The following is a 26104-nucleotide window of genomic DNA, read 5'->3' as shown; positions in this document are numbered from 1 at the left end:
TAGGTTAGGTTTTTTATAATGTGTTTATATGTATTTTTTATTGTTTTGTAAGTGTTTTTATATTTTACTTTTATATTCATATTATAAAAACCCTAGCCTAAGAGAAATGATGAATAAAAAAATATGAATATGAATAAAAATAGTGCGTAAGTAGGTAGGCCTTATTGGGATATGTCCGGTTCTCTCATCTCACGATATTTTACTTCGCCGAAAAGTCACTGCTAAATATGAAATATAATTTCGTAACTAACAGAACCTACAAATAAAGAAATATTTTATTTGAAAAAGTTTTATTCAGAACCTAGTAAACGAAATTACAAATAAAGAAATATTTTATTAGAAAAAGTTTTATTCTTTGTAATCGAAGTCTGAATTAAAATATTCAATGTCACTTATGTTTGAGCTAGCTTCAGAACAACCAGGGCCAGGGACACTCATAGAACTATCTTCATCTGCACTGGATGTGCTTGAATCCGGCACGTAGATTACGAATTCTTGCATATCACCTACTTAGCGGTCTTTTATTCGAGATACCGTAGGTACTTTTACACAATCCTGAAAAAGAAAGTACATATAAATATGCATAAAATAGCAAGCATCAAGACTATTTGTCAGTTATTTTAAAGATCATGAATGACCTGCATATATATAAAAATTAATATATTTTGAATGAATATACTTACCAATTATGTACCGGAGACAAGTTACTTAGGGGGCTTATTAAATAGGTAATTATTTAATATTAAATACAACATCAATACCCGCGAATAGCGGAAACACGTTCCGCGACTTTTTGTAAGTCGATAGTCGGCTTTTAGCCGTTTTCTTCCCGCTGACAAAACCGAACAATGTTAAATATAATTTTCTTTGTGGTTTTATGTACGGTTTTATCGTGTTTTGAAAATATTATATACATAAAACTTGCGGTTTTTGTTAATAAAAATATACAATGACAGAAGTTTGTTTACTTTTTACAAGACAGGTGTCAAAGGTTTGATTGCCATATAAAATTTAAAATGTTAGTTCCCGTTTCTGCCACGACTCTTCTCTTTCCGCACAGACTCTATAGAGCTAGAAAAAGATATTTTTCTCAAACATGTAATGGAATATTGATGTTATGTTCCTTATAATAGGCTGCGAAGTATGACGTTTCAGGTGCGGCTAGGACAAAAGGTCGTTAATGGAATTTCATACACATCTTGCAGGCCTAGGCCGGCAAAGTCCTCTTTTTTAATTTTCATTTCACAGATATTTGTGACACAGCATCGTGGCATTCATCCATTAAAAAAAACTAGAGGCAGTATTTGCTTTATGGTTCGTAATGACACTCTGCCACTACGCCTATAAAAAAAACAAAAACCAATGTTTGCTATAATTTGCAGTTTTATTTGTATAAAATCAACATGAACTTAATAAATAATACATTCTATAATTTTATAATTTTAAATTATAAATTTAACTACACAAATAAAAACATTTAAAATATTTCATCTAAACGTTAGCGGTAAAAAGGTCTACTCAAACACGCGTAGTTATATTTTTTTAATATGGAGGTAAAGTTGAAAAATATTCATTCTGTTTTATTGGATTTATGGTGCGTTTATGGTGCGTTGTTGATTTTTTGACTTTAATATGAGTTCCGACGAAATAATGTAATTAATATTAATTGTAATCGTAGGTGTTGGAATTGGCAGCGTAAGCAGAATTGATTTTAAATAACTTGCTGCCTCTGCCGCCAAGTCAAAGACGAAGTATGTATATGGTTGCTTATGGCAATTTTATTATTTGTGAAACTAAGAAAAATGGATTACAGTTTATTAGAAACAGTTTCGTGGCATATTTTAAATGAATGTAACTACAAATTCGTCAACACTGTGGAAATTATACTTATTTACTCCACGCATAAAGCAACGATGTATGTGAAACATGATATCAACATGAAAGACTATGTAAACTTATGTGACGAAAACAACATTCAGACGGATACAAGGCGAAAAAATCAAAGATACATGAAATATACGGGTAGTAAAAATACACGACTCGTGTAAAACATACGCGTGATAATGATATAGGTACGTGTTGGTTATGTTTTGGGTGTAGTTTACTTTTAGTTTTTTCTGTAAATAAAACTTGGGTTTCGTGGATTTTTTATTTCATTTATTTCATTGCATGTTTGAGAAAAGCACTATACATACCTCGGCGGGAAATGGGGTTGCCCGCGCTCAGACCTATCCGGGCTCGCTTCGCTCGGCCGTCTATATGTCTTCGGCCGGCAACCCCTTTTGTCCCGGCCTCTGTAGTAATGTACTATTGATCGCACCGGGGTCGCGGTGCGGTAGTCTGTTATGGCGTTAAAAGTTGTCGTGCAAATAAGAGGCCATGAATGAGGTGACCAAGTATTTGAACGGACCATTGAACTTTTGACATTATTTTGAAATAACTGACATGGATGGTGCCGGAAGACTACTGTGCTTTGGTGTACTGTAGTTTTTGTGAACTTGGAATTATATTAGCGGCTATTCAGTCGTTTTATGTACATAATGTGTAAAAAAAAGAACATGAAGTTGTCAACGTTGTAAGGTGACCATAAATTAACTTTGTGATGTGGAGATCAAGAAGGAAACGGCAAAGCAATAAAAATGGAAAAGCCTTTTCATAAGTGTAGGCTTTGCTTGAAACTTGGAGATTTCTGCTCCATATTTGAGCAAGATGAATCCATAAAATTATCAGAAATGGTTATGTCTTTTGCAAACATTCAGGTAAGAAATATATAAAAAAGACAAAATGAGTCTTGGTCCCCGACACGAGTACGCGCCAGTTGTCTCGATCCTGTGCCATCAATAATACGTAAAATACATTAATTAGTTTGGTAAACAGTATGCTTGTTGCAGATTTTTGAAGGAGATGGCTTTTCTGATCGTGTTTGCACAACTTGCATAGAAAACTTGAGCACTGCATACTTGTTTAAACTCCAGTGTGAAAGAATTCATGCACTGCTGCAAAAGCCACCGGGTATGTATTTTTAAAAAGAGTAGTATTGCAGATTAACATGTTTTTGGTGCCTGTAAAACACGTTTTGTTCTATTTTGTGAAAAAATTGAAAAGAGGCGCCAAATGTACTTGTAATATAAATTCTGTTCTCATTTACAGAAGAAAACTTAGATAAGCCAGGAGTTTTTGAATACAATGACTTTTTGAACAAGGAGTTTCATATGCATGCTAAATCCATGGAGGGTGAAAATGTCCAGAATGTCATCACGGAAGAAACACATGTGGGTACAAGTTTGGATGTTAGTGATGAAACAGACAGTGATGTAGACTCCATTATATGCGTGTACTGTAACCAGTCTCACAGCAATCTGGGAGCACACTCATGCCGCGTAATATGTAGCATTGAGAACAATGAGCTGCAGCGTTCCAGTAGCAGTGAGACTCTGGTGGCATCAGATGTTACTCCGTCAGACACCGCAAGGTTGATTACCACCACTCCGGAAAAACCCTTGCCTCTATTAATCTCATGTGTCCTCTGTGATGACAAGTTTGACAAATATGAGTCTTATGTCTCACACTTTAACAAGTGTACCCTCAATGTCAAATTGCATCACATAGTTTGCCCCATCTGTCATGAAATTCATACAGAAAAGTTGGCATACTTAGAGCACCTGCGGGTTGCTCACTTTAAATGTGACCTTATAATGACTGACATAGACATAGATTGTGTGGACAGAGTCCCACCAATGTTTGAAAAGACAAGGAAGCCAAAAGCTGTGCGCCGCCAGATAGGTTGGTCTATTGAAGACATATATCAAGAGATTGATTGCAAAAAGATTGAGGAAAATGAGACACCTAATTCAAGTCCCATTAAAGTACTCAATTTAAATGCGTGAGTGTAAACTCTCAAATGTTAGCATGGTGGGGTTCTTTTCATGGCTTATTGACTAACATTTGAATAACATGTAAGATTGAGCTTTTAACTTTACTATTTTTTGGTGTTCTTCCTTAACTTTCAATGGATCATCATTAGTATGTGGTATGTATTGAGTTCTAATTAACCTTTCGTCTGTCTAAGCACTGATCAGTGTGTACAAATTAAATTCCTTTGTTTAATACAATAGGTTTAAATTTGTTCGCACTGATCAGTGCTTAGGCAGACGAAGGGTTAATAAATAATTAGATTTCAATACTTACTGCACAAATCCACATTCTGAATTCAAGAGGTTAAAGTATATTTCATTCTTGAGCTCTTACTGGTAAAATGTTCTACAAGCATGTTGATATGTACAGGCAGTAAGGCAGACTAGCCAAGCAAATTGGGTGAAGTGTGCAAATTATCTCAATGATCTGTAAATGGCTGTAGTTAGATGCTACTACATTTAAAAATCATTTTGAACATTCAGAAAAACATTCAGAGTACTTCTGAAGTAATTCAAGATTTACAAAAAAGCTATGCTGTTACAATTGTACTAAATCTTACAAAGATGAAAAAAGCTAAGCAATTCTTGTTTTATACAGGACTTATAGCAATCAGAGCACTCCGAAAAAAGTAAGCTTTCGTAAATTCTTTGAAACGAGCAAAGCTAAAACTTCAAATTATCTGCCTTTCCGAAAATATATCCAGAGTTACAGACTGAAGAAAAAAGTGAATAGCTACAGTCCAATCAAGGACAAACTGCAGGCCACTAGCCGCCTGAAGTGCTGGCATGATGAGGTGTCAGGTAAGCGTGGCCAAAACTGGTTTCATTTGTTTCTTAATTCATATTCATGTATTGCTTTTATGAATATAAATTATATTTTTCAGATACTGATTACAACTCACCCAGCGGAACTTCTGAGGATTCATGGAAACTGAAGCAGAATTTGATATGTACATGCAATAAAAATGTATTTATGTTGTCAGAATCTATACATGTAAGTATCCATTACAGTCAACCTCAAATAAATATTTACATTTTTCGCCTTTATTACAAAGGAGAAAAGCTGCAGAGATAGCTGACGATGCAGGTGGGTCGGTATTGGGGTTGGCATAAAAACTTGTTTGCAGGGCCGTGTTGCATAATAAACTACGGAACTCCTTTTCTAATTTGACTTATTAGAAAAGGAGTTCCGCTTGTAATATTAGTTGTAGTTTATTATGCAACACGGCCCAGCGGTCACGGTCAGCTATCGCTGCAGCTTACTGTACACTAACAATGTCTAAACATAAACTCCTAACTTAACCTAATCCCTAATTCATTACTATAAACTCTAAACCTTTATAGGATTTATGATTATGCCTTTATGAGTTTTATTCCAGACCCCAACAGTACAGATATCCAATGGCTATGGCTACCTTTGGTCTGCATTAGATCAGCTTGATTGTACACATGCATTGCGACCAAAATTATATAAATATGATGAACCCAATTAGAAAACGGGAAATGCTGCAAATTTAATTTATAAGATTTAGTTACACTAACAAACAAGTTAACCGATTCGTTGCGTGTTCCATTTTCGAAAACTTGGCTGTGGCGCGGAACAATCATTTCATGACACGGCAGCCATGCCATGCGCCATAGTATATGATGACACTCCTCCCGTATCATACGCCACACGTAAAAAACATTAATGACACGGCAGGCGTGTCATCAGCCCCGAATCGGTATCTAAGTAAAAAGTTTAAATGATTGCAGGACCGCGACCGGATCGTCGCCATGATAAACGAGCTCGGCGGAGTGGTGGCCGAGAACACCAAGATGGAGATGCTGGCGACGCACTTCATAGCCGTGCTGCCGAACGACACGTTCACGGGGATGATGGTGTGCGCCCTGGCCACCGGGAAATGGCTGCTACACATCAACTTCATATACGATAGTTTCAGATCCAAGAGGTTTTTGAACGTATGTATACTTGTACAGTACTGTACGCTCTCATCTAACCAATTTCAACGATATATCCTAAATCATCACTACACATCTACCCTATTTATCAATTGCCCGGATGTCTTTGTATTTATACCTACGAAACCATTAGAATAGTGCCAATGCCTTATATAATAAAATGTGACTTAGAGCTCAACTGCCATTGTAGGCAGTTTTATGACCATAGGTGCGCACCGCAGGCGGACTGCACTAATCTGGGGAAAAGTAATTAAATCTAATAAAATGCGATGGCAGGGGTTAGGGGTTAAAAACCACAACTCGCAATATGTACGTTAATCGGTTGTGAATAACATTTTGTGGCGGTCACTCAATTCTTTGTCTATTGTACTGCAATTATGTTTATTGTTTATTATATTTAGCTGCAGTTGCAGCTGGCTCTTCCTAAAATTGTTATCGAAAAGACAGCAAATGATAAATGTGTATCTAAAACTATTTTAAGTCAAATGAAATCGTCAATGTAGCTACTTGTAATTGTTTTTCAGGAAAACATGTATGAATGGATGAAACATCCCAAAATTCTCGAGATCGACAACACAAGCGTCGAAGTGGCCAAGGCAGCTGTGTACTGGCACTTGGAGCTGCAGGCGCTAAGCGCCAAGTACCCGTTCGAGGGCAAGCAAATTGTACTAATCATGAAGAAGAAGTATAGACAATACTATCAGATGATATTCAAAACGTTGAAGGCAAAACCTATTACGTATGATCCAAGGTTAGTACGACTGTTATATAACCAGTATCGTCTTTACCATAAAGGCACACGGGGCCCGCGCCCAGGGCCCCCATCCTCAGGGGGCCCTGAAGGACAGACAGTAACAGTATATTTAATTACTCATAATAGTCATAATTATAGGTCATACTAAAAAAAAAAATAAGTTTAATTCGCTTTCTTTACTTTCCAAAAGGGCCCCAAATTCTTATGTGCCCAAGGGCCGCAGTGAAGTTCAAGACGGCCTACTCTGCATTTAGCAACAAAGTTTGACATCTCTTAACCCTTTAGAGACAGCAAGTTTAATTAAAACGATAATATCTTTACTTCAATTACCGTTACTCTTGGGAACGCAAAATGTCGCTCAAGTCTTATCATAATCAGCCAATCACTCGTATTGGTACGAATACGCGAACCCGCAGATGTGACTGGCATATAATTTGATCGACTTAGCGTCAAAAACCCTATACTTAAACATGCTTTCGTAAATGGAAACATCGGTAATTTGCAGGACTCCAGGCAGTTGCTGCACCGCCGACTACTGCTTCGTGGACATGAAGGTGATCCAGCGAGTGAAGCTCCGCTTCTTCGCGCGCCACAACGTGCCCGTCTTCCCCTACCAGTACATCCTGGTGTACCTGCTGAGCCGCGGCCGCGTCGCCGACGAGCACAAGTACTTGCTGCAGGAGTATCAGAGGATCCAGTCGGAGGACACGGTCGACTTATTCAATAATACTTGCTAAGCTTTTTGAGGATATACCTAAAGGTATCGGAAGATTTTGTTAGTCAATATAGTTTCTGTTGTGCGTATTTAGGTTTTTATTTGGCTATGCTGCCGCTATTAATAGATAATGATAATATATGACGCGCGCATAGCCTACTACGAGTAGCATACGCCCTTCTGGGCTTCCATATTAGGTTTATAAGAAATAATTTTTTGCCATCTATATTTACTTATTTAGAGGTTATTACTACTATGACATAAGAGAAGACATTTATATTCTTATATACTTTATTATGAAAAATATTAAATGGAAATGAAATAAAATGTAATATTGTTACGAACGTGTTTAATTTGAAAGGTTTTATTTACAACGCTTGTTGCACGGGGACGACGAGGTTTGTGTATCGGTCTGTTTGAGCGGGGAGGGGCGCGGGGCTTCGAGAGGTTGCTGCTTGTCGCTCTCGCGGGCGGCGAGTGGTGGTGGATGCGGAGAAGCCTTGCGGCCGCGTTTGATCTACGAGTATAACGTGTAATTATGTATTCCTGGTAAAATCTTTGGTGTTTTTTTAATGAACCAAAGTCCATCTAAGCTAACTCTGAACGTATTTACTTGCGACAGTGTGAAAAGGCCTGTGTTAACGTTATGTTTTTTATAAGACGGACGTTGCAAGTGCAGAGTTATACCTATACTTATACGAAAGAACACTCAATCGAGTTAGGAAGGCGGTAGATCGAATCGATTGTAGTTAGTACAAATGGAACTTAACGAAAATAACAATCTGTATCAGACTATCTAAGCGAAACGATCCATTTTTAGGTTCGGCTAAGTAAGTCGTACCCACCCTTGTGAATATCATCCAAACTGCTCCAATGGCCAGAATAGTGCCCATCATTCCCCAGATCTGGTCCGAGGTTGGGAAGGGCTGGCCCGCTTCCATGCTCTCCACAGTACCATCGTCGTATTGTATAACGTCTACCTTGGAGTTATCATTATCACCACAACTACAACCTAAAACGGAGGAAAACATTTTATTGATTAAAATATTAAATTTGTATCTGAATAACCGTCAATTTTGACAAATGGTTGACTTTATTACACCAATATCAATTATCAAAGAGAAACTTTATTCTCTTAGCCAATGTCAAAGACCTTATAGGTGAGTCTAACTCTATGGTGTAAATATAGAGCAGAGTATTGATCAAAGAATATGTATTGTATTGATTGTGGACATGTTGTGGAAGAGACGTAAAAGAAATGTAAAGTCTAAGAAAAAAATGTGCCCCCAAGTTCGACAGCTAAACTAGATGGTGCAATACTGCGCCAGCGTACACCGACATCTACTCACGCAGTCAACAGCTCTACTACTATCTAATATACTAAAACTGTTAAAAATCAGTCCGCATTAACCCATTCAGCGCAAATCACGACATCGACACGTTGTCGTTTTGCCTCTACGAATCATTTTGGCTACAAATCCGGAAACGACGTAGCGCTAAGACTGTAGTTCACCGGTGAATGTGCCTTTCCTATTTGCGTAAGTCTATTCGTGTTATTTCTCTGCCTTAGCACAGAATAGATAGTACTTACTAGGTACAGAAGACTCGCTCTCTAACAAAACGCGTCTGTCACGATCAGCACAGATATGGCCGCCGACAGCGCCACGCGCGGCTTATGGCAAACCCCAAAATTGGGGTCGAATGGATGGACTTTTAGCTACCTGTAGCAAATCGACGATATCGCGGAGTGAGCCACGCCTGGCCCTAGTTTGGTATGGAACTGCAGTTTATTCATTATACGTAGCAATCCACACACATCCATTATTAATTCTTGTAATATAGTACATGAGTTCGTTGTATTCTCATTTGTCCCTGTCGGGCAGAGATGGGAAGAGGCGCACGCATATGAATCATTCTCCACCTATGGCCTCGTATATGATTAATTGATTATGGCGGCGATCACGTGGGGCGGGGACAATTGAGAATACACCATGAGTACGAGTATGAATAAAAAAATGTTATAATGCAACTTATTTATTAGATATTACAAAATAATTAACGACTATACAAATCACTTTTTCTATTTATTATGAACTTGTTTTTTTTACCTTAATGAGTAATGAGGCTGAGTTTTTTTCAGGCTTTTATCACCTTTGTTTAACCGGTAGGTATACCTCTGAGGATTTCCCAGTAGATGAGCATATCTACTTCTTAAGAGCGAGCAGGAGTGGTCATTGCTCCATACAAACGTACTCGACTGTTTCCTCCGTGGGTTTTGATGCTAGAGCAATGATTTTTTTTTCAACACAGATTAATATTGTCAATATCTGTGTCGGACCGTTTTGCTTTTTTTTGATATTTTTGTTTTTTAAGGCGCTAGAGCCCTTCAAAAATGGCCTAATTGACTATGCCGCAATAAGGCGTAGTATTCATAACTGATATCAATTAGCCAAAAAAGCATAACGGCCCGACACACATAATTTCAGAATCATTTAGATTTCCAAGTTTGGTTAGGATTGCTTAAGTTTTGGAGGAGGATACAGTCGAGTACGAAACCTAGATTTTTGAGATTTCTACGCAGGATTTTTCGCCTTGTCCTCTTATCGCACTAGTTTTAGGAGCCGCTTCCGTTCGCGAGACGTATATATTTACGTAAAATATTTAAAACTCGGCTCCTGTTTCGTTTTAACGGACTTCGGGAATGACACCCTATAGGTACCTACTGACTAAATGCTATTATAACTGCTTAGCGGTATACGTACCTTTCTAGGAATATTATGCGGAAATAAGAAAAGACACTTCTATTTAGGGCTTTGTCTAGCAATGAACAAAAATAAATACTCCAGAACCTCCAGAAAATCCAGAACCTATTCATTATTAATTACCATATAGGGGTCCAGGACACATTCGTCACTCTCACAAAAACGCAATTTTACATTATTAGGTCACTTTCGGCACTAGTGACGATGTCACGGATGAGACATAGGTCATTCTTGAAAAGCAGTAAATAATATATTATTTTATACACATTATAAATAACCCTATCTACATCGGTGCATATTGCAAAACTACTGTGTAATGTAAGTAACTTAACCAAACAATTTACAACGAAGACAATAAGTTCAACACTTGACGAGACGGCCAATCGCGAACAAAGTTGCACCGAGGAGTAAACCAGGGGGGCTACCGCCAACACCGAAATTCGCAAATTGCGGGAATCTTTCTCTTTTAATGAAGGCGTAATTAGAGTGACAGAGAAAAATGCCCGGAATTTGCGAACTTCGATTTTCGCGGTTATAGCCCTGGTTTACTCGTAATACAGTACATTTCGGCAGATTCATTCAAAATCTGTGAAATGTATGTAATATTTTTTATATTTAAATGTACAGTCAGCAGCAGAAGTTGCTAAGCTGGTGAGGTGTTCAAAATGATCTTGACGCGACTTTATTGTTAAGAGAATAAGAGCGTGTCAATTGTCGCTTAGCAACTTCTCCTGCTGACTGTATAAATACCAACACACTTGTCAAGGCCTTACGAATTTATTACTTGTTAAATTATTATTTAATAGATTACAAGAAATAAAACTTGAAACCTGGTTAATTGGCACCTGGATAAATGGAAAACCTCAATAATTGCAACCAAAAGTCCGGTCCCGGTCCCTTGAGACCAAAAGGCCTCTATAATTGAAATTTTGGAACCTCTATAATTGCAATTTAGATTTTAGTGCTTTTCGTAATTTTGCCTCTATAATTGACCACATCGCAACTTAAGACCTCTATAATTGACACTGTGCTAAAAAAATCCGTTATTTTTGCTCTTGTTTTTACCTCTATTATTGAAACGAGTCTCGCTTATTACCTCTGTAATTGAAATAATGTAGTTGTATACAGCAGAAACAATATTTTAATAGCAATGACCATTTTATTTATATCTCCATCCAGAATTTTATTTATTTATTGGGTAGGGTAGGTATCTATCGCAGCCTGTAGTAGGTGAAATAGTTTTGATCAATAAAAAACAAAGTACTTATGCTTTTTACATTCTAATAAAACTTTCTTCTACAATTCAAGGGAATTTTTTAAACCCAAATGATAAGAAAATAAAGTGGTAATTAATATAGTGTAAAAGTGCAAGTATAGACGGAAGCAATATATAGAATGTAAGCGTGTAAATCTACTTAAAATGGTTATTTGCACCTCCATAAAAGAAATTTATCAGAACGCAACCTCTATTAATGAAAACCTCTATAATTGACACAACGATTTTTTGAACCTCGTTAATTGACACGACCTGCTTAAATGAAAAACCTGGTTAATTGACAAAAATTGGCCGGTCCCTTGAGATTGCAATTATCCAGGTTCCACTGTATATAAAAATGATGTCTATAAACAAAACCACATTTGCTAAATTCAAAAGGTCAAAATCTGTATCTCTTTACAAACTTTGTAGGTATCTAAGTACTTAATGATTTTAATTGGTCCTAAGAAAATGAACTTTAAATATGAGGAAAAGTGCCCAAACCGGGCTATTTGCTTAAAAAACTACCCCTGCCTTGATACATAGAGTCCGGCAAGCCATTTTCTTCAGTAGAAAAAGGCGGTTAATATGAAAAAATATAGGCGCGTAGAGTTTGTCATCCATGCAAAAATTTGGATTTAACGCCTTTTTCAACTGTCAAATTTGTTTTTTTGGTCTATACTTAACCTAGCTCCTATGTTTAAGACATCAAGTATTTAAATAATCGAATTAACTTCACACTCCTTTATTGCTTTATCTACAGTCCGTTTTTTTAGCATTAGAAAGAACTTCGCAGAAGTAAGCTTGTGGTTCCAAATCCGGCACTTTTAGCGGTAATAATTTGAAGTAAATTATATGTATTGACCATGCTACATTAGATAATCCAATAATTATTAACAATTAAAGAGCCTTATAAGAAATGCACACTTCCTTCTTTGGAGTTCTTTCTAATGCTAAAAAAAACGAACTATAATGGTTAGCTAATAATAGTCTTATGCGCACATTGATTCGTCGTGCTCCTAACTTAAAGTAAAAATACAAAAATGAAGGCGATCTTAAAGGATGATAATAATTTTAGTACTTCAATAATCAGTAATTCGCTTTTAGATTGATCTTAGATCGGAGAAAAATAGATCACTGAAAAATTCGCATGGCGCTGACGCATGCAGCGACGATCGCTCTACTTTTGGTTTGTACTGTCGCTATCAGATGTATTATGTCCGAGGCGTGTTAAGATATTTGCGAGCACCTTGGCCGCTTCGATTCATCTGATGACGACTGTTCAAATCAAATAAACTACAAATGTAAGTACCTATGGTGTGGCGGTTGGCGCTGAGAGTACCAGACGTTTTTTCAAGGCCGAGGCACCAGCATAGAACGGTTTCTTAGAGTTTTCCATAGAGCCTAGCGTAGTCTCCGCAGTAGTAGCCAACTTCCAGGCACTTCTGGCAGTATTCTCTCTGGTGGTCCTTAGCCGTGGCTTCTCGTCTTATTTCCGCTGCTGTAAGATCGCGCTAGAAAAAAAAACATTTATTAGTCTTTAATTTTCAATAATGAGGATCGCGACATCGTTCTTGGAGACCAGGTTCCTGGCCATATGCATGACGTGTAGTTGTAATTGCATTGGTGCACTAAGTTGAGCGCTCCATCTAGCGGGGTCTTTCGGCTCTTAGGGAAGCTTTTATTTCATTAAATTAGGTAGGTACATTCATATATATACAGGGCGTCCCACGGCGATGCCACATGGAGGGAAAGTACCTTAAATATCATAGATAGCATATTTTGCTGAAAGAAGACTTCATTTTATTTTTAAAACTTAGTAAAGTTGCATTCATACTTTTTTAATTTTTTTTGAAAAAAAATGTATGGAAAAAAATTATCGCGTCATTGGAGGAAAAGTACCTTAATTATTGTAAATGAACATCTTACTGAAAGAAGACATTATTTCGATTTAAAAAAAACAAGTTGAATTGCATTTTAAATAATTTCATGGTTAAACCGGGAATCGAACCCGCTACACGAGAAAAAAAAATACCTTGTACCAAAAAAATAATTCTCACATTGAAGCCTTTCGATCGGTATGACAAAGCTACAAGGTATTTTTTTTTCTCGTGTAGCGGGTTCGATTCCCGGTTTAACCATGAAATTATTTAAAATGCAATTCAACTTGTTTTTTTAAATCGAAATAATGTCTTCTTTTAGTAAGATGTTCATTTACAATAATTAAGGTACTTTTCCTTCAATGACGCGATAATTTTTTTCCATACATTTTTTTTCAAAAAAAATTAAAAAAGTATGAATGCAATTTAACTAAGTTTTAAAAATAAAATGAAGTCTTCTTTCAGCAAAATATGCTATCTATGATATTTAAGGTACTTTCCCTCCATGTGGCATCGCCGTGGGACGCCCTGTATATATAGGTTCAACACTCTTAACCTGTACATCGGTGGACCTCATAACATAAGGAATAAGGTCCACCGATGTATAGTTAACAATTTGGGGATGGTACCTACTTGTACCTAATATTTTTTTAATACTTTCAAAAAATGGTTGAAAATTTAAGTGGTTGACAAATTATTGTTGTTTTCTTCTTTTTATATCTACGTATATCAAGAAACAATAAGCAAATCTCAATGTTGTTAAAAGAACGTAAATTAAAAAAGCTTTTTTTATTTAACTCGTCACTGATGGTGTGATGGTACAGTAAAGCCACGACACGGACAAAGTGCCAAAAATATGTACACGACCTGCATTAAGGTTGTGTATAGGTATATTTGACATTTTGTCCATGTCGATATTTAATACCTCTTAGACGACATCACAGAATAAATAATAGTACTACCGTACAGAAAGGAAACTTACTACAAAACCGAAGTTTGACACCGGTTCAGGGTCGAATCATGCTATCCCTTTCTAATATATGACACTATCCCTTTCGGCTATTTAGGGTTGTCAAAATTCAAGTGATTATCTTATCTGTGGTCGTGCACGCAGAAGGTAGTCAAGTGGTGCCAACCCTAATAATTGCTCGGAGCAATGCTGAGCCGAGCGGAGCCGAGTTTGACCGGTCTCAGGAGTTTCACACCACTGACGACATCTAGTTGCAATAAGGTTTCATTGATGGTTTACAATGGCTAGTACACGTTCAAAATGAGTATTGAAACATACCCAGGTGTGAGGGTAGACGAGCTGGTGGCAGCGCTTGCAGGCCTGGTAGTGGCAGGGCCAGCACAGGCGGCTGGTCCACACGATCTCGCAGGTGATGCAGAGGTACTCGCCGAACAGCGGCTTGTCGCTGCCGCGCGCCGGAGGCTCCATCCTCTTGGCCGCCGCCGCGCACAGGCAGCACGACCGCTCGAACAACTTCACATTACGGTCGCAGTGACGGCAACGCCGCCAGGTACTGTTCTGAATAACGGATAAAAAAGCGATTAAGGAGAAAAACATTCAGAAAAGTACCGCAAGGGTGACACCGGCCTTGAAATTTTCTACTCACGTTTTTTATATGGATGTATGAGTTTTTACTTATTTTTAAGGCTGAGTATCAAGCCTTAAAAAATAAGTAGACTCATGAATTAATAAAATAAAATATTTATACAGACCCATCACAACAACGCTCAATTCAACGCGAGTACTCAAGTTTTCACCACTCAACCTGGAACGTATTTCACCTTAACACTTCAAAAACAAATGCGTAAAACAAAACACTACCTTAGAAAACAAGGAGCCCATTGTTAACAACCACACAATTCACCCAAAAACCCGTCCGCATAGTCACTCCACCACCGGCCAATTTATATGATGCAAGTGTAAACAACTTGGGCGATTTGCTGACTTGATTGATAGTTGTGGATCATGTATTCATATTAAATTACCAAAGTAGGTACTCCGTCGATACTCAAGCTTTCGCCTTGAAGGTAACTCGGACTATAATGTCAGCATGTTTGATAAATAAAATGTCGAGGTACCCACATGTTTACTTTTGTGGCCGGACAATCATCATCTCGCAACTTAGTTGCCTATTCACCGAACTGCAAATACTGTAATGCAAATTGCGTTCGTCATCCAGGCATAAGGAGTTAATATGTTTTTTATAAGGGCTACAAAGTCATAATACATAATTGTGGGATCTCGGGCTGTAAAATATTTCTCTGTTCTCTATACGTATACGGATCTTTGCTAGGTGGGCCACTTATACTCGTATAGGCCGGATGCGGCCTGCGTTGGGTTGATTGTCATCTAAAGTAAAGGTTAATATATGGGTGGACGAGAAAACCCACAAGAAAAAGTTGATTATGTGGATATGTACCTAATTAAATACCTGCGTTACATGTACCTCAACAAAAATATTCGGTAGCTCTTCAATTACTCGTCAGCCTTAATTTGCTTCACCCAACGCTAACTAAAAATGTTACATAGATAGCCGAAAGAGGTTTACTACACACACAGTTAAGTCTCGGCAGAATCTGACAACAATTTTACTAATTTATAGAACTTTTGAATAACTGTAATGTGCACGCTAAATGTCTCTAAATTGAAACAAAGACTAAAAAAAAATAAAAATAAAAAATAAGTACATAAGTACAATATTTATTAAATAAGTTATGTACCTTGTTTGCAAAATATACATATCATGATACCGACGACGATCAATTAAGCTAAGCGATATAAAATATTAAAAGTTTATGTTATTAAATTCAACCGTTTCAGGGTTTGAAGATTTTTCTGAGCACTTTTAAAATTAGATTGTATCTTCAATGCACGTTTGTACATTCGTTCGGCATCACTGTACTTCTTCCATCGATGATATAGTACGCCTGTAAAAAAGTAGACTATTTTTACGATTGTATATTTACTGACCGAGCGAGAGCGAGTTTGTGTCATGTTGGAAAAAAAATGCTTTCCTTTGTATTTTCGGATGTTCTCCTTTACATATCGCATTTCTCATCTTATTGTCGTGAAATATGGTGGGCTGGATAGATAATGGTATAGATTTTTTAATTATGTCGATCCAGTTTTATTAATATCGTAGCTATGGAGATTCGCCAGGTCTATAGGCGCTATAAGTTCATACAATAGTATTTAAAGGGATTGCAACATTCTAATTTACTTCCTGTTTAAACAAATTACCATTTCGTTTTTGTGAATTTGCGCAACGATGTGGGATATGAAATCAGATCCTACTAAATAATCTGTAATATAAGAATCTGAATCTGCATAAGAAGGTACAAACAGCTCCAAACTGTACATCGCGTGGACCTTATTACAAAAGGCATAAGGTCTACCAATGTAAAATTAGAAGTGTGGACGATGGTATTAGATAAAAGCACTTACCTAGGTTAGCATAATGTATAGCCTGCACTCTTCGCCCAAACAGTTCGATGGCTTTGAGAAAGTGTTTTTCGGCCACCTCGTACCGTCCCATCTTGCCGAAGATGTTCGCGACAGCGAAATGGACCGAGGGCGCTTCAGGAACGGACGAGAGAGCGAGGGGTATTATTTGGAGTGCTCTGTCAAATTGGCCTGGAAATAATACAAGAAAGAAGACATTTAGCAAATCACATCATCATGCTTTTCTTTTATTTTAAGATACTATAGAAATGTTTCAGATACGAATGAATAGCTAAATGCATAGTTCGGGGAATACTAAGACGCCTGAAGCAGTGCAGTAAAAGTTTGTGCCTCAAATTTGATGTGCCCTGTACTATCTATTATTTATGGCATTTATGCGATAATTATGGCTCTCAAATTGGTTGACGTTTGACAATTCTGTAGTCATAAAACATGGCACCGTATAGTTTCATCTAGTTCAGCTATCAAACTCGGGCGCAAGATTTCTTAGACTCTTTGACTAAAACGTTTAGTACAGTACAATGATTTTTTTTTTAAATATCAAATATCAAATATCAAATATCAAATATCAACATTTATTCAGCAAATAGGCCACAAGGGCACTTTTACACGTCAACATTGAATTTACATAAAAGCAAAAATAATAACATCAACAATTTTATAAATTAAAACTAACAATTCAATCTAACGTATTACAATTACTAAGAGATGTATATGGTCTCTTAATGTCGAATTACATACAAAATACAGATAAAAAAACACACACAAAAAATCTATAATATTTAGAGGTGTAAATGTCTCTAGGTGTCAGAACTATAAGATTATATAGTTTATCAAGTTATCCTTAGAGATGTATAGGGTCTCCAAGAGTCAATATCCTGTATAATTAATACATTCATTAAAAGAAAAGAAACATACGAGAACAGAATGAGGCGTCTCACTGTAATTAATTAATAAAAGTTACTAAGTATAATAGCTCGTGTTAGCTTAACAGACCAGTCTCCACAAACAGCACCCGTTCACGAGTATGACGCGTATCTCAGCCATCGCCTCCCTCAACCTTCATTCGGGAAAGTGGCGACCCGATCAACAACGCCACCGTAAGCAAAGACTTTTAAGCGAGCATGACATGTTCAAGCTACCGGCCTATATTAATATTAAAATAGTAATAACATGTAGCTGTAAGACACGGCATTTTGTGCTCATATGTTACATAAAAAGACAGTAATATAGCTTCACATAATTACTAGCCTAAGTTGACTTAGAGATGTAAAGGTCTCTAAGTGTCAGAAACATTAAAAATATAGGTAAGTATGTACAATCAAAAATAAAAATCAAATAAATAAATATGTACTTAGAGATGTATAAGGTCTCCAAGTGTCCAAAACTAAAATTAAATTAAACAATATAATCAAGCGAGAACATCATTGTCTCATGTGTCAATTCTACTGGACACTAGCATATTTAATTCAGTGTAAAAAAAAACAATATTTATTTAATTCTTATTATACTAATGAAACCAATCAAGCTACCGGCTTAAAAGCATCTCTATCGTTTATAAAATCATTTACAGTGTAGTACGCCTTACATAACAAGGAGTGCTTAATGTGCGACTTAAATTTGTGAAGTGGTAAATTCACTACATCAGTGGGGACTTTGTTATAAAAACGTGTACAGTTCCCGACGAAAGACGTACTAACCTTACGGAGGCGGTGGGCGGGCACGGCAAGTTTATGTTTGTTTCTAGTGTTATAGTTATGGATATCACTGTTAACCTTGAATTCGTGGATGTTTTTCCGAACATACATAATATTCTCTAGTATGTATTGAGATGCAACGGTAAGAATGTTAACTTCTTTGAATTTCTCTCTTAGGGATACTCGAGCGCCCAGTCCATAGATGGAACGTACAGCTCGTTTTTGCAGCACAAATATTGTCTGAATATCTGCCGCTTTTCCCCACAACAGAATTCCATAAGACATAACACTATGGAAGTAACTATAGTATACCAGCCTGGCCGTCTCTACGTTTGTCAGCTGTTTGATTCTCCTCACTGCATAGGCTGCTGAACTAAGTTTTCCGGCTAGAGTGCCTATATGTGCATGCCATTGCAGTTTGGAGTCTAAAGTGACTCCCAGGAAAACAGTTCGGTCCTCAAATTCCAGCGTATCACCTTTTATTTTAATCTTGCCGTTATTTACCTGCTTGACGTTAGGTAGCGTAAACTTGATGCATTTGGTTTTCTTGGCGTTCAAAAGCAAATTGTTTGCCGTAAACCAGTTTACAATGGTAGATAGCGCGTCATTAATGCTCTCGAGGCTTCATCACATACCAGTATAATGTCGGAAGCGCTGGTGGCCTAGCGGTAAGAGCGTAAGTCGCACGCTCTTCCGGAGATCGCGGGTTCAAACCTCGGCTCGTACCAATGAGTTTTTCGGAACTTATGTACGAAATATCATTTGATATTTGCCAGTCGCTTTTCGGTGAAGGAAAACATCGTGAGGAAACCGGACTAATCCCAATATGGTCTAGTTTTCCCTTCGGGTTGAATAGAAGTCCCTTCGGGGTCAGATCGCACTCGCTTTCGCAAAAACTAGTGCCTACGTCAAATCATGGGATTAGTTGTCAAGCGGGCCCCAGCCCCAGGCACCCATGAGCCGTGGCAAAATGCCGGAATAACGCGTAGAAAAAAAAAACATACCAGTATAATGTCGATAACCCTAGTACTTACTACACAATTATATAAATAGATACCTGTGTTATCCAAGAGCGCCAGTATGTTAGTCCATGCAAGTCTATGTCCAGGTTTCAGTTTTATTGCATGCAGCCAACTTTCCAGTGCGTGAGCAGATTTGTTTGTGTCGAGATACTAAAACAAAGTAGGTTCACAATTTATAAACACTTACCGACGAATTAAGTATATAGAAAAATAATTTGATTCAATTTAATGTTTACATGAAACAAAAATGCCCGTCCGGTAACCGTACCTACGTAATTTTCTTTCGACAGGCAACTAATACTCATCGAGGCAATTCTAACAAACCCGTTTATATAATACTATAAATGATAGTGATAAATAATACTATAGGGTATTATTTATCACATAGTTAGTTAGTATGGTCACCCTCGCTCGCTCGTGTGTCCCATATAATATTGCATTGTCACCCAACCCAACTTACAAATGTATGCAATGTGGAAGTGGGTATTTATAAGTTTGTAATTATAATTGTATGGGTGACCAAATCTTTGTAGATTCTTTAAAACGTTTTATATGTACCTACAAATTTGTACGGGACCTTCGATGAGAGAGTCTGACTCTCACTTGTCCGGCCCGGCTTTTTTATAACTCTTATTATAATTAAAAAGCGAAATAAATCAAACTAATCGGCATAGTTGTGGTGGTGGCACAGAAATATGTGTAAAAATATTTTTATGTTAATATTCACAGAGGAAAATGGGGCATACGAATGTATGGATAAGCAGTCGTCCACTTTCCTCTATTAGTCTTAAGCCTTTATAATGCAGAGGGAGTATATTTCTTATCTGACTTTGAACTTTATTGCAAAGACATAGGGTTCTATATTGCATAATTTCTGACACTCTTATAGCCCTTATGCCCTAAATATAAAGGGTCAAAGGTCTTTAACGCTAACAATTAGAAGCATTAACAATAATCACATACCAGATTCCCCAAGTTGTAGAAGCAATCCGGGCAGTTGTTGCGGTACCTCAACGCGTTGGCGTAGGCCTCCTGCGCCTCATCGTACCTCCCGGTGCTCGCCAGCACTATGCCCAGGTTCATCCACGCTGCCGAGAAGCTGTGTCTGAATGTCAACACAATTAGAATTATAGACCGACCGCTTAAATGAGTCCTCGCCTGCGCGGTACGGGGGCGACGGGGTAGGGTGTGCAGGCGTACGGCGCCCGCACCTTCCCCGCCACCCATTTAAGCGGTCGGTCTATAGATTGACCGCATACGTGTCAATATAATTTCACCCATTTTTTACAAGTATAACTTCGGAGGTAATATTTCATTGGACGTTTGTAAAGTGTCTCAAAAATGTAGAATATCTTTTAAATATTTTTCAGAAGTCATAGCATAGGTTGCTGCCGCCTACAAATGGATTCATATAAATGTTAACTTCCCTACAAAGCCGTGTGCCTTATCAATGTACTTATAACTTAGAAATGTTATGGTTAGCTTGACCATGGTCAAGCTTGCCATGACCCACTTACTTGGTCATGACCAAAGACCGAAATTTTTTACCACACCATCTCGTGAGCCCTCTGAGACTATTAACAGATGGCATTGTATTATAATTTCTTTACCCACATTGCCTTTATTACCGTCGTAGCGTTTAGGCAAGTCCTATTATACAAAATGCACAATAGAGTCACTAACACCAACGCACTTCACATCGCCGCCAGATATATCGCAGGGGCCAAGGTATTCACAATATCTGAACACGCACTCTAACGCCTTGACAATAGAGGCGTGTTTAGATATTTGTGAGGGCCTTGACCGCTCCGATATATCTGATGGCGACTGTACATTCGGGCATAACGTACGTCGCAGTGGGGTATCATAGAATCATAGATTGTATGTACTTACTTGTGCTCAATAGCTTTTCGTAGATAGAATTCAGCTTCTGAGTACATCTTTTGGTTTTTGAGTAAATTGGCTAGATTGTTCATGGCTTGATAATACTCCGGATACAACCTTTAAGTAAATAGGTAAACTTGAAATAAACAAGATGTTAAACATGAATATATTGTATTCCCAAAGCAGAACTATAGAACGCGTCCAATCGTTCTGCTTTAGGAATACATATCACATAACTGTAATCAATAATCATAGTACGGTCATAAGGTCAAGGAATTTAATTTCAGTACCATTTCATACCTTGTCACAGCGACAATAGTATGGGGTACCTAGCGACTTTCATATTGTTTGTCACTGTGACAAGGTACAAATTGGTTAATTCTTAGCTGCTATAGATTCATAGTCATGTTATGACAATGTCAGTTATGAAACGTGCATGACTGTCATGACAAGACTAAAAATGGATAGATTCCAAATGTCAATGTCTGTCATGACAAGACTAAAAATGGATAGGTTCTGGATAGATTCCAAAAGTTTGGAAACCTGGAAAGTAGCACCAGAATTGAAGGAAGAATCAGTTAAAAAATTCAATGTTTTCCAATTCAAATTTAGCAGTCATGCAAAGATTCCTTTTGCATAATAATAATAAAGATATATTTTTCCGCCTGTGAACAGATTCCAGCAGGAGTTCTACTTCTACATGACATTAAAGCTCTCCAAAGGGCCTCTATGTGTTGGATCTTATCCCCACGCAAGCCTATCAAAAGACCGGGATTTATAGGCCCGTGAAATCATAGAAAATATAAGATGATTATACCTGATTGCCTCTTTATACTCCATCAAAGCAAAGTCATATTGGTGTTTAGCGTCAGCTGCTTTAGCAACATTATAATGGACTTTAGCATTCAAAGGGCACACGTCTGCACCACTCAGAAATAATGCATGCTCGTTTTGCCAGTCATAAGACCTTTCATAACTTTTTAATGCAAAAATGCATATGAGAAAAGTCACTGCATAATAAGGAATGGACGTCATCTGAAAGAAGTAATAAAATGTTATCAGTGATTGTAAATTTTTTAAAGCGTTTTTCTATAAAAAGACACAAGACTCAAGATTGTTAACCTTTTCTAATGCTAAAAAAAAGAAGTAAGTACATATAGGGTCTACTTTATTTCAATCATTTAACACATAAATGTTGATTTTCATATTTCTTCAAAATATTACATTGTTATGTTACCCACCTTTTTGGCAAATAGTTTGGTATGGCATAACTTATTCAATCCAAACACCATGTAGAAGCAATATCCAGCTGAAGGTATGTATAGGACTCGTTCAGCTATGACAAATCCAACAGGGTAGAATATATTGGCCGCTGGCAAGAATGGCAGGCCCAGTAATATCAGAGCCATTATTTTAATCCTATAATAACAAAGTTGGTTCAGTATTTCATAATTAAGGACATCCTCAGTACAATCTTTTAAGAATTACATATGTCATTCAGGCAAAAAGAGACCACTTATGTCAATAAGGTGTTATGAACCTAAAGACTCCATGGATCATCAGTAAAGGTACCTTATACTTGACAACATTACTTAAATTTGATAGAGAACTAACCATGAATCTCGTTTTGTTTTTGCTTTGAAGAATTTTATCAATACAACTGCCCCATAAAAATACATTGCCAATACAAAAACAAGTCTGAAGTCTAAGATGTCTTCTACGAGAGGCACACATCCCATTGACCAGTCGTAGCAGAGCCACTGTGGCCAAATCAGCAGAAGAATATTTAGCACATACAGGTAACTGAATGTGTATATCTGGAAACAAATTAGTAAGTGTTAATACAGTGAATAATAAAATTAAAAAACCATGAAATGTATCCAATTCTTAATAGGTATGCGGTCAAGATACTGAAATTAACCGATTAGTTGCTGATGACCCACCTGCCGTGTCATCAATGTTATTCGAAAATGGAACACGCAACGAATCAGTTAAATATTTCAGTACCATTTTGTACCTTGACACTGTGGCAATACTATGAGGTCCCCAGTGACTTTTATATTGATTTGATTGTCATTGTGACAAGGTTTGAAATGGTACTGAAACTAAATTCTTTAAATGTATTTTTGAGAATTTGTAGGTCAAGGAACTATTTAAAAAAATACCTTTGTAAGTTTGCTGTCACTGAAGGATGCCGGATTGTCTATTGGTTTAAAGACTGGTGGTGATCCTCCCATTATAATCCATCTGCCATACAATAACAGCATTATGGCTAATACTATCACGGTGATTCTGATGATTACCTCTGCACTAGGTAATAATTGAATGTCATCATAAAACTGTTTTCTCTTCCTTGATCTTGAACTATTGTCTTCTTTGCATATGATTATAAAATCATAACAAAGGCAGACACCCTAAGAACAAAAGATATAATACCAACAATAGATTGTGCTATTGTGTCTATTAGCCAAATTTTAGTGAACAAACTTACCAAAACTGTGATGCCATTTTCTTTAAAAAGCATGGACATTGTAGCCATTAAAATTGTGGCCGTCAAATAAAAATAATGCAGTGTTGTCTTGTAAATAGCTTGGTTGTAAAATAGGAATGCTAGGAAGAAGGCTACGGCGGCGAGCACGTCAGCCCGGCCCACGGCGCCGCTGACCGCCTCCACGTGCACGGGGTGCACTGCAAACACCAGTGTTGTTAACCAACCAATGTCTATGCATTTTTTGCATTTGTGTTTTTTTAATCTTCCTAAAATACTCCTTAACGTCAACCAAAGAAGTAGACAGCTAATAACGTGGCAGACAAGATTTGTTGCTTTAAATTCCACTGCAGAAAGTTTGTGCTGGCCGAATAGATAGTTCAGTCTGGAAAATTATAAATGGATAAAAAATATTAACTATCTCTACCTATAATCACAATTAACAAAGGATGTTAGCCTAATGTTTTACATTAAACTTACCTGAAAGACCACACCGTGAGAGGCCGGTAAGATTTATGACTTAGATTACTTGTGATGTTTGTGCCCCAAAAGTCGGTGTAAAACGACTCGAGCCAGGATTCAGATGTCACGGCTTCATTTTTGATAATAGCTTCAGAATCGTCGAAAACGAAATCACCATTTAAAGTGAAGACAAACGGTAAACTAGATGCGCAAAGTACGCTTACAAACTTTAATATTTTTAAAGCGTATGGATCTTTAAAATTCCTGTTAAGGTTCCTTAATATACACATAATAACAGTTACAATCTAATCAATGCCATTAAAACATTATCCCGTGTAATTTTCAGTCATAGTTTGGTATTTTTATAGGCTTTAACGGCCCGGCATCCAAACGTATTTATTTATTATAGAGAAAGCCGTTCGCCATGCAAACCTGTCAACCATTTGTCGTTCATTAAACATATGACCGATTTGATATTCCCAAACATTTCATCGTCGTGCGTATTTTGCAGTGATGTTATATATCATTTAATTTAAAATAATACATTGGCTTCAATATTTTCTACATAAGTCAATCAACATATTGTTTGCGACTTATTATATTCTACTTTACGATTAAATAATGTCTAGAGGAAATCTAAAAACCCGAGACGATATCCGAACGGGCCGTAGTTATTGATCTTCGGAGGGTCTACCGCGAACAACGAAGTTCGCAATTCGAGGGTATCTTTCTCTGTCACTCTAATTAATTACACCTTAATCGATTGTGGTAAAAGAGAAAGATACGCGCAATTTGCGAACTTTGGTGTTCGTGGTAGGCCATAGATATAAGAATATATAAAACAAAATTTACAGATGCCTTCCAAGCGAGCTGTCAGTGGGACCACTTTTTGTTTAGTGTACGATTAACAAAGCGACCCACTTTGCTGTAGCCATGTCGATAAAGTCATATCGATAAACTATCGACATTTCTTGCAATTTTAATTTTACTTCAAAGGTTTAACTATACCTAAAATGAACAAAAACGCTTTTATTCTTTATTGTGGTTATAAAGCCTCCTCCAGACTATGCGCGTGAATCGCGGGCGAAGCCGCGAACGCAAGTGTGGCGTCGATTTCGCAGATTGTTCGCGTCTTCGCGCCTTGTTCTCCGTTTTTTGTCGGTATTTCGGCCCGCGTCAAAGGAGACGCGAAGCGCGAACTTGCAAGACTCCACATTACACACTATTTTGGCTCTTCTGTGGCCAGATAAATATTAATTATATTATGATTATATTACATTAAGCAGCTATATTTTACGGTTTCACAATAAAACAAAATGGAAAAACAGCTAAATCACGTATGATGCCATAGATAACTAACAGTTAAACTCGATCAGCTGATGCTTTTCCGCCATCTTGCCGCAAACCAAACTGCGAAATCGCCGTGAAGTGTGCGAGTGTGGAGTCATACATCAACTTCGCGATATGTTCGCTCCGCGACGTCGCGCCGCGATTCACGCACATAGTCTGGAGGCGGCTTCAGAGCACAATTTTGTAGTCACGCCCCAGGAGAGAACCAAGGGAAAGTTCAGATATTTAATTAAAATACATAAATACCTATTAAAATAGGTGGTCCGCAATAATTGAATTATTTTATTACATTATAATATATTCATTATCCATTAGCATTTCAATTATGTTTATGTTTAACGAAGATATTGAAGCTTCAATTAATAGCTGTGTAGCGTTTATCGATATATAACATGATTAAAATCGACTTTTCACATCCCTAAAAGAGCACACATACGTTTTTACGCACACATGCACAACCCGGGTCGCCTAAAGTTGCTAACACACT

General features: G+C 37.3%; 4 protein-coding genes across 4 annotated transcripts; 1 reads left to right on the top strand and 3 right to left on the bottom strand.

Annotated features, from left to right (window-relative positions):
- The first annotated feature begins 2535 nt into the window (after positions 1 to 2535).
- LOC134679468 (uncharacterized) lies at positions 2536 to 7685 on the top strand. The gene is made up of 8 exons (XM_063538394.1): positions 2536 to 2759; positions 2892 to 3012; positions 3151 to 3883; positions 4513 to 4715; positions 4799 to 4908; positions 5670 to 5876; positions 6401 to 6627; positions 7136 to 7685. The coding sequence occupies exons 1-8, from the start codon at positions 2640 to 2642 to the stop codon at positions 7365 to 7367; spliced, it is 1953 nt and encodes a 650-aa protein (XP_063394464.1). The 5' UTR covers positions 2536 to 2639; the 3' UTR covers positions 7368 to 7685.
- Positions 7686 to 7709: 24 nt separating this feature from the next.
- On the bottom strand, positions 7710 to 8414 carry LOC134678113 (uncharacterized). The gene is made up of 2 exons (XM_063536563.1): positions 8191 to 8414; positions 7710 to 7862 (listed from the first exon to the last, which is right to left on the bottom strand). Exons 1-2 carry the CDS (start codon positions 8374 to 8376, stop codon positions 7710 to 7712), a joined length of 339 nt encoding a protein of 112 aa, XP_063392633.1. The 5' UTR covers positions 8377 to 8414.
- A 4252-nt stretch (positions 8415 to 12666) lies between these two features.
- Positions 12667 to 15400, bottom strand: LOC134678586 (zinc finger CCHC domain-containing protein 24-like). The gene is made up of 3 exons (XM_063537211.1): positions 15074 to 15400; positions 14531 to 14770; positions 12667 to 12876 (listed from the first exon to the last, which is right to left on the bottom strand). The coding sequence occupies exons 1-3, from the start codon at positions 15092 to 15094 to the stop codon at positions 12748 to 12750; spliced, it is 390 nt and encodes a 129-aa protein (XP_063393281.1). The 5' UTR covers positions 15095 to 15400; the 3' UTR covers positions 12667 to 12747.
- Positions 15401 to 15992: 592 nt separating this feature from the next.
- On the bottom strand, positions 15993 to 24684 carry LOC134678221 (protein O-mannosyl-transferase TMTC4). Its single transcript, XM_063536691.1, has 11 exons — positions 24286 to 24684; positions 23809 to 24190; positions 23483 to 23731; positions 22932 to 23134; positions 22559 to 22736; positions 22135 to 22352; positions 21327 to 21434; positions 20397 to 20538; positions 19469 to 19583; positions 16697 to 16885; positions 15993 to 16179 (listed from the first exon to the last, which is right to left on the bottom strand). Exons 1-11 carry the CDS (start codon positions 24555 to 24557, stop codon positions 16046 to 16048), a joined length of 2190 nt encoding a protein of 729 aa, XP_063392761.1. The 5' UTR covers positions 24558 to 24684; the 3' UTR covers positions 15993 to 16045.
- Positions 24685 to 26104: the final 1420 nt, after the last annotated feature.

This window comes from Cydia fagiglandana, chromosome Z, assembly GCF_963556715.1.
Source record: "Cydia fagiglandana chromosome Z, ilCydFagi1.1, whole genome shotgun sequence".
In the NCBI taxonomy this organism is placed as follows: Eukaryota; Metazoa; Arthropoda; class Insecta; order Lepidoptera; family Tortricidae; genus Cydia; species Cydia fagiglandana.
The sequence above is the reverse complement of the archived record's forward strand: the minus strand, read 5'-3'. Positions and strand labels throughout refer to the sequence as shown.